We start from the raw sequence: 16,021 nt of genomic DNA on the forward strand, positions 1-16,021 counted from the left end.
TCTGGATCCCATAAGTTCCCACAAGCTTTATTCCAAAAATAATTTTATTTAATAGATATTAAATAATGTATAGACAGAAAAGGAGCTCGTGTCAGGTTCCATTTACGTCCCCATCTCTCACCCCAGCTCTTCCCGTGTCTTGCCTATTTTTTTTGGCATTTTCTTAGAATGAGGATCTTCTAGCTCTTTGGCCTTATAATAGTGGGGAGCCACCTCCAGAAGCCAACTGCTCTCAATCTCCAATACCTAGAATGAGAGAGAAAAGATCAGTAGGGTTCCTTTCTTTCCAACCCATATTATGTGTGTGGTTAAAAAAGTTTCCTTCCCCTCTGACTACAGGGCTGGGGAAGAGGTACCTGGCTCTAGTTTTTGCCCAAAGGCAGACACACCTCTGCATGTTATTCAAGATCCCCAGTAACCTATCCGCAAGAAAAACCTGGTATGGAAAGACTGAAGTACACTCTCTGCTTTGTTCACCATTATAGCCCCAGCACTTAAAACACTGAGACAGTAGGCATTCAGATACTTACTGAATGAAATATACAGTTCTCAGATCTTGAAAGACGATGAGACAGCTGTTAGAAGGGATACCTTTCTATTTTATCCTACCTTAAACCAACGTATTTTCCTTTTTCTGTGCCAGTCCCAGCAACCTGAAACTGGGTTCTGAGCCTGCCAGGACACCGTCTCCCCATGTGATCACCTGAGCAGGGGATGGTCTCACCTGTCTCATGAACTCTTTGGTGGTCAAGACAAGTTCGTGGTAAAGCAGCCAGCGTGGCTGTTGCTCAAAGAGAGAGGAGTTGGGATGAATGAACACCGTCTGCTGCTGTTTCACCGTTCGGTAGCCACTGCGAGTCAGCCGTGCTGTGTGGTAAAAGTAACCAGCAGTGATGGCCTAAGGAGCAGGCGGAAAAGAAAGTCAATGGGAAGGGCACACATCTGGGGACCTCAGTGCTCACTATCTTTTTAGTTCAGGCTTCTGGGGAACTGGAAGGGTGAGGAAAGCATGAAGAACCCACTGAGAATACACCTTTGGTGGTCCGGGGAAGAGCCCTGGGAGAACACATCTTACACAGGGGACGAGGGCATGTTCTCAGGCTGCAGGAACTGCTGCATGTCCCCAGAGAAGCTTGCTGCTTGGAAGGTGCTGGGTGGAGAGCAATGGACTGAAGAAATGCTCACCTTGCGTACGCGGATGTAGTCCCCCTGGCAGGAACTGAGACCAACTTCCACACGTTCCAAGAGCCCCTCCAGCTGTTCCCGCACATCCCGGGCTCGGCGCATGGATCTGAACTGTACAAAGTTCTCGTAGCACCACTGCGAAGAGTAACCACTCTCAGCCCACTGTGAAGAGCGTTAAAAAGAAAGTGGGGGCTAAGTATAAGTAGCACTGAAGTACCCCATGTCTCCCTCATTCCCACTCACCCAAGCCTAGTGACCTGTGTGTAGACATTTAGCAGAACCAGGTGGTCACCACCGGGGAGGAAGAAGTTGACACGAGCATTGTCAGCATGGACAACCTTGTCCTTGGGTCGGTAGAAGATGGAGTTGTTGACAGACAGCATGGCAGCCACTGTCAGGATCTCCTCTGAACAGCTGTACCTGGGGAAGGGAAAAGCATCAAAGTTGCAAGCGAGACACACAAGACCGACACGGTGGGGGGACAGTGATCACCGTGTGATGTTCCCACATGTGGGGAAGGCCAGTTGCCACAGCGGCTACAAATTAGCTAGCAGATAGATTCGGGGGCAGCGGCAGCTTGGCGGTCACGGGGGTGGGGGCTGTAGAGGAAACACAGTTACACAGGAAGGACAGCTCCGGACACGGGCGGAAGCGCTGGGGCTTCTGAGGGTTCTGCAATAGGAAGGTGTGTACTAAGTGCATCAGGAGGAGATCTCTGACTCAACCACAGCACAGGAATGGCATGGAAAGGTGGTCCCTCCACAGCTACATGTAAATGTTCCAGTCTGAAACCTTAGGAGTGAGTAAGGATCCTAACTCAGCAACCCTCCCAGATGGAAAATCCTCCACTTTCATTCATTTTGCTTTGTTTATAAATCTTGCCCATATAATATCATTAAGAATAGGATCGAGTGTTTTACTGAACCTTGTGGGCTTTAAAGCGGGGCAATAAGAGTTCTCTAATAACTCATTTTTTGTTAAAGAATAATATGGAGAGAAAAAGAGAAAGAGATAAAGATGGTCCCAGAGACAGAGGACGCATGGCCAGTTTGTGTGCTGGGGCCCAGGTGGGGTGGGAGGGCTTACTTCTCAGAGGCCAAGATCATTTTAGACAGCATGGGGTCCACGGGCAGCTCTGCCATCTTTCGACCAGACTAAGGAGAGAAGAGAGAGAGAGTTGAAGCCAGTCCTCCCTCGGGTTTCCCTCCACCACGACAGGGGTCCCTGGAGCCACCCTGACCCCGTCAACCTGCCCTAGCCCATGCTGTCCCCCCACCTCACCGTGGTGAGCTCCCCGAGGTGGTTGAGGGCTCCCAAAGCATACAGCTGCTCCAAAGCCAGCAGCAGGGTCTCATACGGAGGAGGGTCCAGGAAATCAAAGTGCATTAGGTCATGGATCCCTAGAGAAAGGTGTAAGGGATAAAATAGAGCCCCTTCCCAAGGACCAGGCCCACCTCCCCGCTCTCTCAGGAGGACTCAGGTAGCCCAATCACCTAAGCTCTTGAGCAGCAACACGACATTGCCCAGGCTGGTCCTCTGGATCTCAGGCACCGTGGTTTCCTCGAGTTCATGCTGATAGGCCCAGGCAGTATACAGGCGGAAGCACTTCCCTGCAGCCACCCGACCTGCCCGGCCAGCTCGCTGATTGGCTGAGGCCTGGAAAGAAAGGAGAGCAGGCTGGCTGACAATTTGGTCAGGGAAAAGAGAAAGGGCAGTATTCATGCAAGAAATCTGGGAGGATGCGAACTGCGTATCCCTCATCCCCTAAGAGGCCCCCATCCTGCTTCTGAGTTGGGCCTTCCCTGTGGGACAGTTCCACCTCCTGCCACCCCCCTGGAGACCCAGGCTTACCTTGCTGCAGGGTGTGACAGTGAGTGATTCCATGCCTGTGCGGGGGTTGTAGCTCTTCTGCTTACAGAACCCTGGATCCAGCACGTAAATGATGCCCTCAATGGTGAGCGATGTCTCGGCGATGTTCGTTGCCACAACCACCTGAGTGAGCGGATGTGGGGTCACCCAGAGAACCTGCCCGCCCAGTTACCCAGGAAGAAGTGATCTTGGAAAGTTAGGAATAGAGAAGCAGGTGCAGTAGGGGCAGGAGCAGAGGGAACTGGCATCCGGAGTCAGGAGTAGGGGACAGGCAAGAAGACAGGTGAGAGAGAAGCGGGGTGGCAGTCAGTAGGAACACACTGAGGAGAGGAAACGGAGAGGATTTAGGGTATTTGCAAAGAGGGGAAATGGGGATGTCCAGGTTCCTGCCCCCATCTTCCCGGCTACCACTGTCGCATCTTCAAGCACCGCCTCCTCTAATAGCCTCCTAACCAGCGTCCCCGCTTCTACTCCCAGCCTCTACCACATGGCACCCAGAAGGAGCTTTTTAAAATGTAAACCTGTCACATTGCTCTCTGTCCTTCAATGGCTTTCCATCCTATTCTAGAATTCAATCCGTGCCCCTTAAAGGCCTGATCACCCAGCCCCTGGCTGTCTTTCTGACCTCATCTCCTAGCACTCCGCCTGCTCCCCGCTCCCCCGCACCTGCTGCTCCCTGACGCTCCTTGCTTCTAAGTGCACGCCTCGCTCCATTCTTTGCACCAGCTGTTCCCTCTGCTTGGTGGCCTCCCTCACCTGGTTCAGGGCTCTGCTCCACTTTCATCTTACTGGAGAGGCCTTTCCTGCCTGCCAAGGAAAACACCTTCCTTTCCTGCTATTCCTCACCCCCACCCTCCAGAGTCAGCTTCCACTTTCCTATGCTGCTTCGTATCCAAAATCGGCTCTTCAGGGCACTGGCTACAAATTGATGTTACATATTTATGTGTCCACTGTCTCCTCCCATTAGACTGCAAATTCGTTAGGCTAGGGGCTTTGTTTGGTTCATCACTGTGTCATCAGCCCTTAGAACAGTACCTGGCTCACAGGAGGAACTCATTAAATATTTGTTGAAAGTTATCTCTGCTCAAAATCCTTTGGTTGCCACTCAACTGTCTAAAGTCCAAGCTCTTTCTCCTGCCATCAAAGGCCCTCCCTAATCTCAGCCCAAAGTTGTTTTCAGCCTTGTCTCCCACTATCATCATATGAACCTCCCACAGAGCCTGCTAGCTCACACTTTGACCTCAAACACACCTTGGACCTTCCTCTCATATCTCCCCAGCCATTTTTTTGTTGCTGTCTTTTTTTTTTTTTTTTTGAGACAGAGTCTCACTCTCTTGCCTGGGCTACAGTGCCGTGGCGTCAGCCTAGCTCACAGCAACCTCAAGCTCCTGGGCTCAAGCGATCCTCCTGCCTCAGCCTCCCGAGTAGCTGGGACCACAGGTATGCGCCACCATGCCCGGCTAATTTTTTCTATATATTTTTAGTTGTCTGGCTAATTTCTTTCTATTATTTTAGTAGAGACGGGGTCTCGCTCTTGCTCAGGCTGGTCTCGAACTCCTGAACTCAAACAATCCTCCCGCCTCAGCCTCCCAAAGTCCCAGCCATTTTTCTTAAAGGCCCATATCAAATCCAACCTCTGGGCACACCAAGGGCTTCCCTTCTCCACTGCCTCTCTACAATGCCTACTTTCCAGATCACGCATTTGGCTCTCGGTTCATGCCATATTCACCTCCCACTAGCCCCAGAGGCAAGGGACTGACTGCTCCTCAGCCTGTGTCTGCAGCAGTGCCCAGGACACACCTTGCATGGGGCAGGCACACACCTTCTTTTTTATTAGCACTTGTGTAAACCGTAGGGACAAAGAATATGGGTTTCTCCAACTGACCTTTCGTGCCCCAGGGGGCGTGGGCTGGAAGATACGAGCCTGCATGTCAGAGGGCAGGTTGGCATAAATGGGCAGCACCAGGAGCTCCCGGATCTTGGAGCCCAGGCGGCGGCAGCGATCCTGGAGCATCTCACAGGCAGCCTCAATCTCCTCCTGGATTTAGGGTGAGGAAGCAACAGGGGTCCCGGAGTCACAGAAAGCCAGCCAATAAGCCAGCTCAATTTTCCCCTGGGCTATATTATCTTCCCTCCCCACCATGTCAGGCACCTGTCCTGTCAGGAACACCAGGATATCCCCGGGCGGCTGGGTTACATGGATCTGCAGCACAGACACAACACAGGCTTCCAGGTAGTCAGCCTCCGGAGCCTAGGAGCAGGAAGAGATGGGGTCACAGGAGGGCCACCTGCTTGGGCAAACATTTCCTCTCCTCCCAGCTCAGCATATGCTCTATCCCAGGTCCCCTTTGGACTTTCCATTCCACCCTTCCCTCCTTGCAACAACCCCCTCCAAACGCCCCAGCTTCTGTGACTCAGAATTAAGCCCATCCTCCCTGAAGGGGGCACCTTAGTATAGAAGATGTCCACTGGAAACCTGCGCCCAGGGATTCGAAACACAGGGGCGTCATCAAAGAAGGTGGAAAAGCGAGCAGTGTCCAGTGTGGCTGAAGCCACCAGGACCTTGAGCTCAGGTCGGAAGCGAGCAACATCCTTGATCAATCCAAAGAGAATGTCTGTGTGTAGGGTCCGTTCATGAGCCTCATCCACCATCACCACGCTGGGGAAGGAATGGGGGGAGCAATGAGAGAGGAGAGCTGGGCAATGCAGGACTGGACACCAGGGTCCCCCAGATGAGAGGGGAGGGAGGGAAGCAAAGAACTCAAGAATGAATATTTGGGGGGCTGAGGGGACTCTAAGGAGAAGCCAACCATCCCAGTTACATAAGACCAACAGAAAGTTAGCAAAGGCCAGTGTCTCATGGTCTACAGCCTATCACAGCCTCGGCAGACAGGAGCAGCCAAGATGAAGAGGCTGGAAGCTGAGGCCAGGGCAAGTCAGACAGCCCCTCCAGTTCAGAGTTAAGAGTCTGCTTAGAATCATAGCTACTCTTACTGGAAAAAAAACAGAAGGATGTTTTTGTTTGTTTCTTTTGTTTTTTTTTTTTTGAGACAAGGCCTCACTCTGTTGCCCAAGCTTAAGCGGAGTGGCATAATCATAGTTCACTGCAGCCTCGAACTTTTGGGCTCAAGCCATCCTACCGGCTCAGCCTCCAGAGGATTAGCTGGGACTGCAGATGGGCATCACCATACCCAGCTAATTTTTACATTTTTTGTAGAGAGGGGTCTCACTTTGTTGCCTAGGTTGGTCTTGAACTCCCAGCCTCGAGCAATCCTCCCACCTTGGCCTCCCAAATCTACAATCTCTTCTACCCTCTAGCCCCATCTCCATGGTACCTGGAGGTCAGTTCTAGGACCGTTTGAACAACAAAGATTCAAGAACTAGGCCGGGCGCGGTGGCTCACGCCTGTAATCCTAGCACTCTGGGAGGCCGAGGCGGGTGGATTGCTCAAGGTCAGGAGTTCGAGACCAGCCTGAGCGAGACCCCGTCTCTACTAAAAATAGAAACACATTATATGGACACCTAAAAATCTATATAGAAAAAAATTAGCCGGGCATAGTGGCGCATGCCTGTAGTCCCAGCTACTCGGGAGGCTGAGGCAGTAGGATCGCTTGAGCCCAGGAGTTTGAGGTTGCTGTGAGCTAAGCTGACGCCACGGCACTCACTCTAGCCTGGGCAACAAAGTGAGACTCTGTCTCAACAAAAAAAAAAAAAAAAAAAAAAAGAACTAGTGCATTAACCAGAAGACAACAGCCTAACTGTCTGGGTGGGAAGACAGGAAAGGTCGGTCTCTGGATTACAGGAGATCCGGGAAGGCACTGGAGGGGAGCGGGCGGCAGAACAGGGGCGAGAAGGTGGGCAGCTCTCCAACGGGACGAGGCCCTATACGTACCTGTAACTCGCAAGGTCAGGCTCAGACAGAAACTCCCGGAGAAGCATCCCATCTGTCATGTAGCGCAGGACGGTTCGCTCTGAGGTGCAGTCCTCAAAGCGGATGCTGTAGCCAACCTGGTCAAGGGGGCCATTAGTGACTGAGAGTGGGCTGGTGTTCCCAGAAGGGAACTTGGGCTAAGGCGAAGCAGGGCAGCACCCAGACCTGTGCTGTGGGGCCCTGAGGGCAAAGGGGACTGAGTCCCAGACCCTGAGGGCTCCCTGCACCCCTCAGTCCCCAGAGATCTCACCTCATTCCCGAGCTTCACGCCCATCTCCCGGGCCACTCGGGCAGCCACGCTCATGGCCGCCACTCTCCGGGGCTGGGTACAGGCAATCTTCATACCCTTCCTCGTGTAACCCTGAATGACAAGGAAGAAGAGGTTTTCTCTTTGCTAAATATGTCCCCTAGGGCCCAGTTGCAATTCAAAGAAAGAAGCTGTAAAAGCCAGACAGGGCAGGAGGAAAGGAGGGAAGAGACAGAAGCTGAAAACCAGAAAAGAAGAAGGGCAGACTGTTGAGCCTAAGAAATACTGATTTATAGAAATGCCCCCTGTATTTTTAGAGACAGATACAGATTTCAGAAGTCAAGCAAGGCTTTGCCTTAAAGGAAAATGTAAATGTGTTAGTTCGCATATCAAAAGCTGCCTGGCCTCAGGAGGGCAGTCTCAGTGGTCAGTAGCAGCTGCTTTCCAAGGCGATGCTGTGATCTGGGTTTATGGCTCTCACCTGTTTTGAAAGACAAAGTAGGTCTTGCCTAGAGCCATGGGATGCCGGAGCTGATCAACAAAGATAGGCCGCTGGAGATGAGAGCTGATCAAATAGATATGCTGAGAGCTGATCAAACAGATATGCTGCTGCCCAAGCCAGGCCCAGCCGGAACCATACAGTTAAAGTAACTGGCACAAGGCACAGCTCATGTTGACTTCTGAAATCTCTGTTCTAATACACGATTACCAGAGCCACGATGTCTCTGCTTTTGCTAAAGTAATAGCCTTATCATAAAACTTAGAAGTTTGCCCTAAAAAGATTTTGTAACTCATTGTTGACCTAGATAGAGTTAGTTAAAGGATCTATAGTAGCCTTTTAGAAGACTTTGACCCTAAACCAAACTACTTATTATTATGTAAATCCCGTTGCCCTTGGCAACCAAGAATCTGTACCTGCCCTGTAAGTACCTGTGTAAAAGTTCAGTCTTGGTTGCATTTCCATGGGAAGAGATTGTAACCATCTGAGCACCCTCCTTTGTCTATCTTCATAAATCTTTTTTTTTTTTTTTTTTTTTTTTTGAGACAGAGTCTCCCTCTGTTGCCTGGGTTAGAGTGCCGTGGTATCAGCCTAGCTCACAGCAACCTCAAACTCCTGGGCTTTAAGCGATCCTACTGCCTCAGCCTCCCGAGTAGATGGGACTACAGGCATGTGCCACCATGCCCGGCTAATTTTTTCTATATATATTTTAGTTGGCCAGATAATTTCTTTGTATTTTTAGTAGAGACGGGGCCTCGCTCTTGCTCAGGCTGGTCTCGAACTCCGATCCACCCACCTCAGCCTCCCAGAGTGCTAGGATTATAGGCATGAGCCACCACGCCCGGCCTATCTTCATAAATCTTTACTTTATAAACTGTATCTTTGGCTCTGTGTATTATTTTTTATTTCTGTTTCCTACTATTTTTTCATCCTTTGCGACAACCCCTGCCTGAGGGACCCGCAACCCTTTGCAGGGAGCGTAGCTAACTCCTCGCAGCAGACAGATAGGATGACAGACCTAGGGCCCTCAAAGTGGGTCCTCACCCAGCCCTGGGTAGTCAAGTTCGGGCCTCCGCTATACTTGAGCTGGAAAACGATAGATCAGCTGAGGCAGACCCAGAAGCAACAGTGAATAAGAGAGGATGAAAAAGCAGGAAGATAGTCTTTTAACTCCTTATTCTTTGGAGCCCGCAGAGGGGTGGAGGCCGGGATGGGTCAAAGGATGGGGAGGTCCACATTACACACACATCCCACTCCATCTATCCTACACGACCTTCCAACCTGAACATACCCAACACCTACCAGGCACGGACACTGTGGCAGAAAGTGAGAACAGACATGTGAAAAGGGTAAGGACTTTCTTCTCAAGAACCTCACAGTTTAGTGGAAAAGACACATAACTGACTACTCAAAATACGTAAAAGGAGCTCTGACAGGACTGTACTCGTCAATGCCTGGTGCGGAGCCAGGTAGGAGGGCACGATGACTGTACCTCCTCAAAGAGATACTGTGGGATCTGGGTGGTCTTCCCCGAGCCGGTCTCGCCTTCGATGATGAGGACTTGGTGATTAGCAATGGCCGCCAGGAGCTCCTCTCGGAATGGGAACACTGGGAGGCTGCGGCGGACAGCCTGGATGGACTCTTTCTGCTGAGCCTGGGTTGAAGGGGATGGAGCTGAGGGCTCCTAAGGAAAGGGAAGGAGGGTGTGAGCTGGATGGCCAGCTTCAGGTCCTCCTCGGAACATCCCGAGCTCTCTGTCTCACCTCGTCACCCTGGAGTTGAGTGGCCCGGACAAACTCGATGGTTTCCTCCTCCTCCAGCACCAGCTGATACTTGGGCTCCTGGGAGGCAGCATCTCGGGCCCCAAACTTCAGGGACGCTGCCCCCAGCCGGGCCTCCTCCCAGCGCCGCTGCTCCTCCCCAGGGGCGCCCGATTCCTCCTCCACTAGATCCACAGCTCGAGCTGGCTATGGAGAAAGGGAATAGGTGAAGACCGGAAGACAGAGGATGCCCTCTCTGCCCAGCCCCCTCATCCCCTGTCACTACCCCCAACCCAGTGCCCACTGGGAAAGGCAAGGTAAGGAAGGGGCCAGCCAAGGTGTTGCCCAATTCCCTGAAGCCTTTCCTCCTCTCATCTTGTGGACCAAGGCTAAAACAGATGCCAATTCACCTCACCTGTCCTCGGGTCTCCTTGGGCATGTGGTAGCGATTGGTGGCCTCCAGCTTCTCCTGCTCCCCAGCGGCCCGGTACTCCCGGGCCAGATCCCGCACACGGCGCTTATATTTGAGCTCCCTCTGCTCATGCCGGCTCAGCTCCACATCCCCAAAAAGGAACTCCTCATCAGCCAGCTCTGCCTCCAGGTCCTCAAGCTTCTCTCGCTCCCGCTTAGCCAGGTACTCTCGTCGGGATTTCTTCCGCAGCTCAGGGACCTGGGGCAGGAAGGGGCAGGCAAACCCTCATCTTGCTGGAACAGCAACCCCTTCTCTACCAACCCCTAAGAGTGAAAAACTCCCTGACAAGCAGGTGTGAGAACTCAAATGTGTACCCTCCACCTTCCCTCTGCAACATACAACCAGACCCATGACGTGCCCCAGGCTGGGCCTCTTTGAATGCCACACGCTGACCACAAGCACTGGCTTCCAGCAGCAGAATCCAGCTGGAAGGGCATTCTGGGTAGGGTCACCATCTTCGTCAATATAGATACATTAGGGCAAGTTTTCAATATTTTGTATTTTACGCTTACTATTTTATTCAAACTAGCGGAAGAGGGGAAAACAAACAGGCTGATCTAGTATTTAGAAGCATAGGTCTCAAACTGAAAACAACTCATACACGGATAGAAGACCACTTGGGGTGCCAATCATAGGCAATCTTCAGCCCCAGTTAGATACCCCCGGTCTTAAACTGAATGGAGTTTGGGGAAGAAGGGGCAACCTGATTATACATGAAAAGTTAGGCCGGGCGCAGTGGCTCACGCCTGTAATCCTAGCACTCTGGGAGGCCGAGGCGGGTGGATCGCTCAAGGTCAGGAGTTCGAGACCAGCCTGAGCGAGACCCCGTCTCTACTAAAAATAGAAAGACATTATATGGTCAACTAAAAATCTATATAGAAAAAATTAGCCGGGCATGGTGGCACATGCCTGTAGTCCCAGCTACTCGGGAGGCTGAGGCAGTAGGATCGCTTAAGCCGAGGAGTCTGAGGTTGCTGTGAGCTAAGCTGACACCACGGCACTCACTCTAGCCTGGACAACAGAGTGAGACTCTGTCTCAACAAAAAAAAAAAAAAAAAAAAAAAAAAAGAAAAGTTAGTGCTCCAGCATCAGGGACTGTTCCCGTAAGGCCCTTGTGATCAGGGATGCTTACCTCTCTGGAACTAACCTCTCCCTCCCATCCTGTGTGTCACTTGGCTTGTACACATCTACCTTTGATACAGGCTTTTTAGGACCCATTGTAGATGCCAGCAGAATACTGGCAATATCCTTAAAACATTCCCAGTTCTAACCACGATCCCTCCCACTGTGGCATCATCATCTTCCCAATCTGCACAGCAACCTCCTCTACGACAGGGGCAAAGCCCCACTGCTGCTCTACCCTTGGGGGTGCTGTTTCTACTTAGTTGCTTGGCTTTTCTTGTTTGTTCTGTGAAGACTTAGAGTAGAGTTTCTAATCTTGACTGATCTGAGTACCACAAACATCCCTCAATGGGTGAGGCAGATAGATCTTTTTTTAAAATGAGGAAAAAAATCAGAGCAATTTGAGCATTAAAAAGAATAATGGGCCGGGCGCAGTGGCTCACGCCTGTAATCCTAGCACTCTGGGAGGCCGAGGCGCGAGGATTGCTTGAGCTCAGGAGTTCAAGACCAGCCTGAGCAAGAGTTGAGACCCTGTCTCTACTAAAAATAGAAAGAAAGTAACCAAACACCTAAAAATATATAGAAAACAGTAGCAGGGCACGGTGGCGCATGCCTGTAGTCCCAGCTACTTGGGAGGCTGAGGCAGGAGGCTTGCTTAAGCCCAGGAGTTTGAGGTTGCCGTGAGCTAGGCTGATGCCACAGCACTCTAGCCTGGGCAACAGAGTGACACTCGGTCTCAAAAATCAAAACAAACCAGCCTAAGCAACAGTGAGACCCCCATCTCTACTAAAAATAGAAAGAAATTATGTGGACAGCTAAAAAAAAATATATATATATAGAAAAATTAGCCAGGCATGGTGGCGCATGCCTGTAGTCCCAGCTACTCAGGAGGCTGAGGCAGGAGGATCGCTTGAACCCAGGAGTTTGAGGTTGCTGTGAGCTAGGCTGACACCATGGCACTCTAGCCTGGGCAACAGGGTGAGACTCTATCTTAAAAACAAAACAAAACAAAACAAACAAACAAAAAACCCCCAACATTTACATAAACAATGCAAACACTACACACAGTATTAGCCATTTTTGAATCTGAATAGTGCATAGGAGTGTTCATCGTATTATTCTTTCAACTTTCCTATTTGTTTGAAATTTTTCAGAATTGAAAAAGAACAGAAAAATTAAATCCAGACAAACAAAAACACTACAACTGCATTGAGAGATGTCTCAAGTCTCTGACCACAGTCATTTTGCAGGGCGGGACATGAGATGAATTGGTCAGGAGAGACCTGGGAAATACTAGGCCATTCTCAGAACTCTGATATCTCAAAATGCTTGCAGAGAATTTAAGTGTGACTTTACTTGACAAGACCAGGCCGTTGGAAAACTGCCTATCCTACCTAGACTCACACCATAAAAAGGCCAGTTTATGAATTACCAGAGTTCTGTGCCTATCCAGTGAGAAGACCAACCCCGGAATCGTAAACCCACACAGTGGGTGCAGGGATTAGGTGGTAGGAAGGCATCTGGAGAGGGTGTGCCTGAGCTGAATGGGCAGCACATACCCATGCAGCAGGACAGCTGCCCTGGCCCTGCCCTCCAGCCACCCCCCGACAACATTCCAGCTGCCTCACATCTCATTAAGTCTCAGGAATCGGGAAAGTCACAATCTCACTCACTAATACACAGTGTGATTTTATCCTGAAGTAAAGAGTCAAGGAGGATTTGCTGGTAGCTTCTTTCCCTCTACAACTTAAGAGGGTTCCTTCCCTCAATAAGTGTGTCTTCAGCTAGCTCCTACCGACTCCTCTAGAGACCTGACCACGCCATCAGCATCCCCACTGCACTTCCTCTGGATCCTTTCTCCCTACACCTAACTACTGCATCGGAAGGTCTTTCTTTTTGTCTTCTGATCTTGGCTTCCTGGGACTCACCATGGCTTTCCGGTCTTCCTCAGCCATCTTGAGGCGCTTCTGAGCCTCTTCATAAGCCTGGGAGGAAAGCAAGAGTGGAGGGGTATGAGGCCAAAGAGCCCCCACACACCAACAGCCGTTCCCCTCTAGACTCACAAGGATCATTCAATGAACCCTAGCACAAAGCAACGTCCCCTCTCAGTGAGGAATCTCTGTGGCTGTGGGTATAAAAGAGAGTTGCCTTAGCTAGAGGACCCATGACCATGAGGTCCTCTCGCCACAGAGATGAGCATATGACTAGAGACAGCCCCTTGTCTTCCCAGAGACCATGGGGATTTACAGAACATCATGCTGCCCCTATGCACCTTCTTGTCTGACCGCTCCAGGACATTACGAGTCCGATCCTTGTCCCGCTGCCGAACCCGCTCTGCAAAGGCATCACGTTCCTCCAGGTCCTGAAGGCGCTCTCGCTCTGTCCGTTCCCACTCATCCTCCGACTCTGGCTTCCCTGTCTGCTGATTACTCCCCCTGCAGCCCAGACCAGGGGTTTAAATAAGGACATCCAGAGAGGCTTAGCATCTACCTGCCCCATCCTCTCTCACCCTGCTTCTGACTTACCCTGTCCTCCTCTTCCCTTTCTCAGAAGCTTCTTCCTCCTCTTCTTCCTCTTCCTCCTGGTGCTTTTTCCTGAGGTGCTTCCGTTTTTTACGCTTCTTCTGGAGGCTGCTCCCAGCTCTATCCACAGTCTCCTCACTGCTGTCGTCACTGTCTTCCAGCAACTTATAAGATCGGTTCTTCTCCAGCAGGGCTCGGGCCTCTCGCTCTGCCGCCCGAGCTGGCTTTTCTACCACCACTTTCCGTGGTACCTATTGGTAGAGGAAAAGATAAGGGGTCTGAGCAGCCTCTGATCTCTGACCACCTATTTAGCTCTGTTCCTAATTTACGGGGTTACTTGGTCTTAAACCAGCCTTCATTCTCTTTCTTCCCCCTGGCTTCACTCCATACTTATCGGCCTGAATAGGCCCCCTCAGCTTCTGAACTTCCTTTTGGTTATTCATTTAACAAATATTTACTGAGTTTGTCCTATGTGCCAGGTACTTGCTAGGTGCTAGGATATAAGAATAAACAAGAAAGACAAAAATCCCTACTTTCACAGAGCTTACATTCTTAAACCCAATTCTCAAATGCTCAGCCGCTTTCCTACAGCTCTGTTCTTCCAAATGATTAAGTTAGGCCTACACAAGGACTGACAGACTACGAGGATTACTTTGCAATTTGACAGTGGATGTCACATGCCTGGTACTGCACCAGACTCCAGGGATACACTGGTGACTGGAACAGAAAGTGCCTACCCTCACAGCACTTACATTCTAACCTCTCACCAAGCGCCGCGTGGGACAGCCACACCAGGCGCTCTGCCATTCTCTGAACACTTTCACTCCTTCTGTATACTTACTAAGCACCTATTCTGGGAGGCAGGCAACTGATAGGTAGGAGGAAAACTAAGGCAGGAAATGCACAGTCCTGTCCTCCAGCAGCTCACCTATCATACCTTTACTCCTTTGCCCTTCTCTACTACAAATCACAGGGAGTCTTTGGGCTTTCTTCTCCTGATCACTGCCCCACCTCTTCTGCCATACCACAGCAATTCCCACATATCTCGCTATTCAAAGTGTGGTCCGTGGACCGTCAGTATCACCTGAAAACTTGTTAGAAATGCAGAAGCTAAGATCTCTACCGAATCGGAATCCGCATTTTAACAAGGGCCCTGGGGGAATCACATGCCATGTTCAAGTTCGAGAAACACTGTTCCACAGCCCTCCTCAGTGGCTATTCTCCAGAGGTGGACGTCCAGCGCCTAGCACTGTACCCAGGCGACAACGGACAAAAGATAAATGCTTCCGAACTGAGCTTACTTAACCCCCTGATGAAGTTAGGCTAGTTTCACCTGGACGGATGACAGGGCCCTCCCCTTCTTCCACTCCCTCTGCCGCCGTTCCCACTCCCGGCCCTGCCCCATCCCTCCTGGACACCTTGTTCCAGAGTCTCAGGGCGAAGTCTCGGGCCGGCCCGCTGACGTCCAAGGTATCGGTGTCTCGTAGGCGCTGCACGAACTCCTCGGCAGAGGCGCAGCGCTGCGCGGTCCCGATCAGGAACTGAGCAACGTGCCGCTCGCTCAGCCCCAGCACCGAGTGCAGCTCGTCCTGAACCCAACGCTCCAGGCCCGCCGGCGTCGCCATGGCGACCCACGCTCCCAACTCCCGGCCCGGACGCGTCCGGAGCGGCCGCGCTGGCGGCCGGGCCGGTCAGAGGCCTGGATCCCTCGGCTGGAGCCTCAGCTCCGCAAGGGAGATGCCTTAGGACGTCTGCGTTCGGTCTCCAACAGCCCAAAGCCCGTTTCCGTACCACACAGCCCGGAAGCGGCTGCACTTTTCCGGCCCAAGCACTACGGTGGCCGAGCGAGTTCAAACCTCGCGAAACCGTACTTGAAGCCGGAGTAATTTTCCTTCATTTTTACTCCTAGCCAGTCTCTCTGACGCCCCCTGATGGTCACTGCGTGAGTGCTTCGCTCGCTTGTTCATTCAGCGAACAGATGAGCGCCTAATGTGTGCTCACTCGTTAGTTTCAGTTGCTGGGCATACAACAGAGAACAAACCAGACAAAAGTCCCTTACCGAATTTACATTTGGGAGCGGCGGGAGACAAGATACATAATAAATAGGTAAAAGATGGAAGTTCTACGGAGCCAAAAATAATGCAAGGTTGGGGGGGGGTGGTGCGGATTCGATTTCAAATTGGAAGATCGGGTCCGTTTGCTAGCATTGGTACTTGCTGCAGGCGTGAATACAGGTTAGGCATAAGGGAGGACTTCCACGCAGGAAGAAACTTGGGAACTGGGGAAAGTTGTTAAAGAAAGAAAAAAAATCTCCAAACTAAGGAATGAACAAACTGTGTTCTGCATTTTTGCTAACAGCTCGAGAAATTCTCTGGTGGCTGCTTATTTTAAAATAATCTGAACTTTTAACTTGC

General features: G+C 51.1%; 1 protein-coding gene across 1 annotated transcript; it reads right to left on the minus strand.

The window, feature by feature from the left end:
• On the minus strand, positions 1-15,406 carry DHX16 (DEAH-box helicase 16). Its single transcript, XM_069488982.1, has 20 exons — positions 15,026-15,406; positions 13,611-13,858; positions 13,358-13,520; positions 13,014-13,070; positions 9,907-10,161; positions 9,495-9,698; positions 9,224-9,415; positions 7,236-7,346; positions 6,947-7,062; positions 5,503-5,713; positions 5,207-5,305; positions 4,940-5,092; positions 3,037-3,177; positions 2,679-2,841; positions 2,467-2,585; positions 2,272-2,339; positions 1,443-1,605; positions 1,186-1,347; positions 725-898; positions 1-246 (listed from the first exon to the last, which is right to left on the minus strand). The coding sequence occupies exons 1-20, from the start codon at positions 15,230-15,232 to the stop codon at positions 118-120; spliced, it is 3,135 nt and encodes a 1,044-aa protein (XP_069345083.1). The 5' UTR covers positions 15,233-15,406; the 3' UTR covers positions 1-117.
• Between the last annotated feature and the right edge of the window lie 615 nt (positions 15,407-16,021).

The sequence above is a fragment of the Eulemur rufifrons genome, chromosome 15, assembly GCF_041146395.1.
Source record: "Eulemur rufifrons isolate Redbay chromosome 15, OSU_ERuf_1, whole genome shotgun sequence".
In the NCBI taxonomy this organism is placed as follows: Eukaryota; Metazoa; Chordata; class Mammalia; order Primates; family Lemuridae; genus Eulemur; species Eulemur rufifrons.

Excerpts from the sequence above, each read along its gene's own strand:
- DHX16 (XM_069488982.1), bottom strand. The coding sequence starts at position 15,232 with ATGGCGACGCCGGCGGGCCTGGAGCGTTGGGTTCAGGACGAGCTGCAC. Across the intron at positions 10,162-13,013 it reads AGGAAGACCGGAAAGCCATG|GTCCCTGAGCTGCGGAAGAA; the intron begins GTGAGTCCCAGG and ends TTCCTGCCCCAG. Across the intron at positions 1,606-2,271 it reads ATGATCTTGGCCTCTGAGAA|GTACAGCTGTTCAGAGGAGA; the intron begins GTAAGCCCTCCC and ends TCCCTTCCCCAG.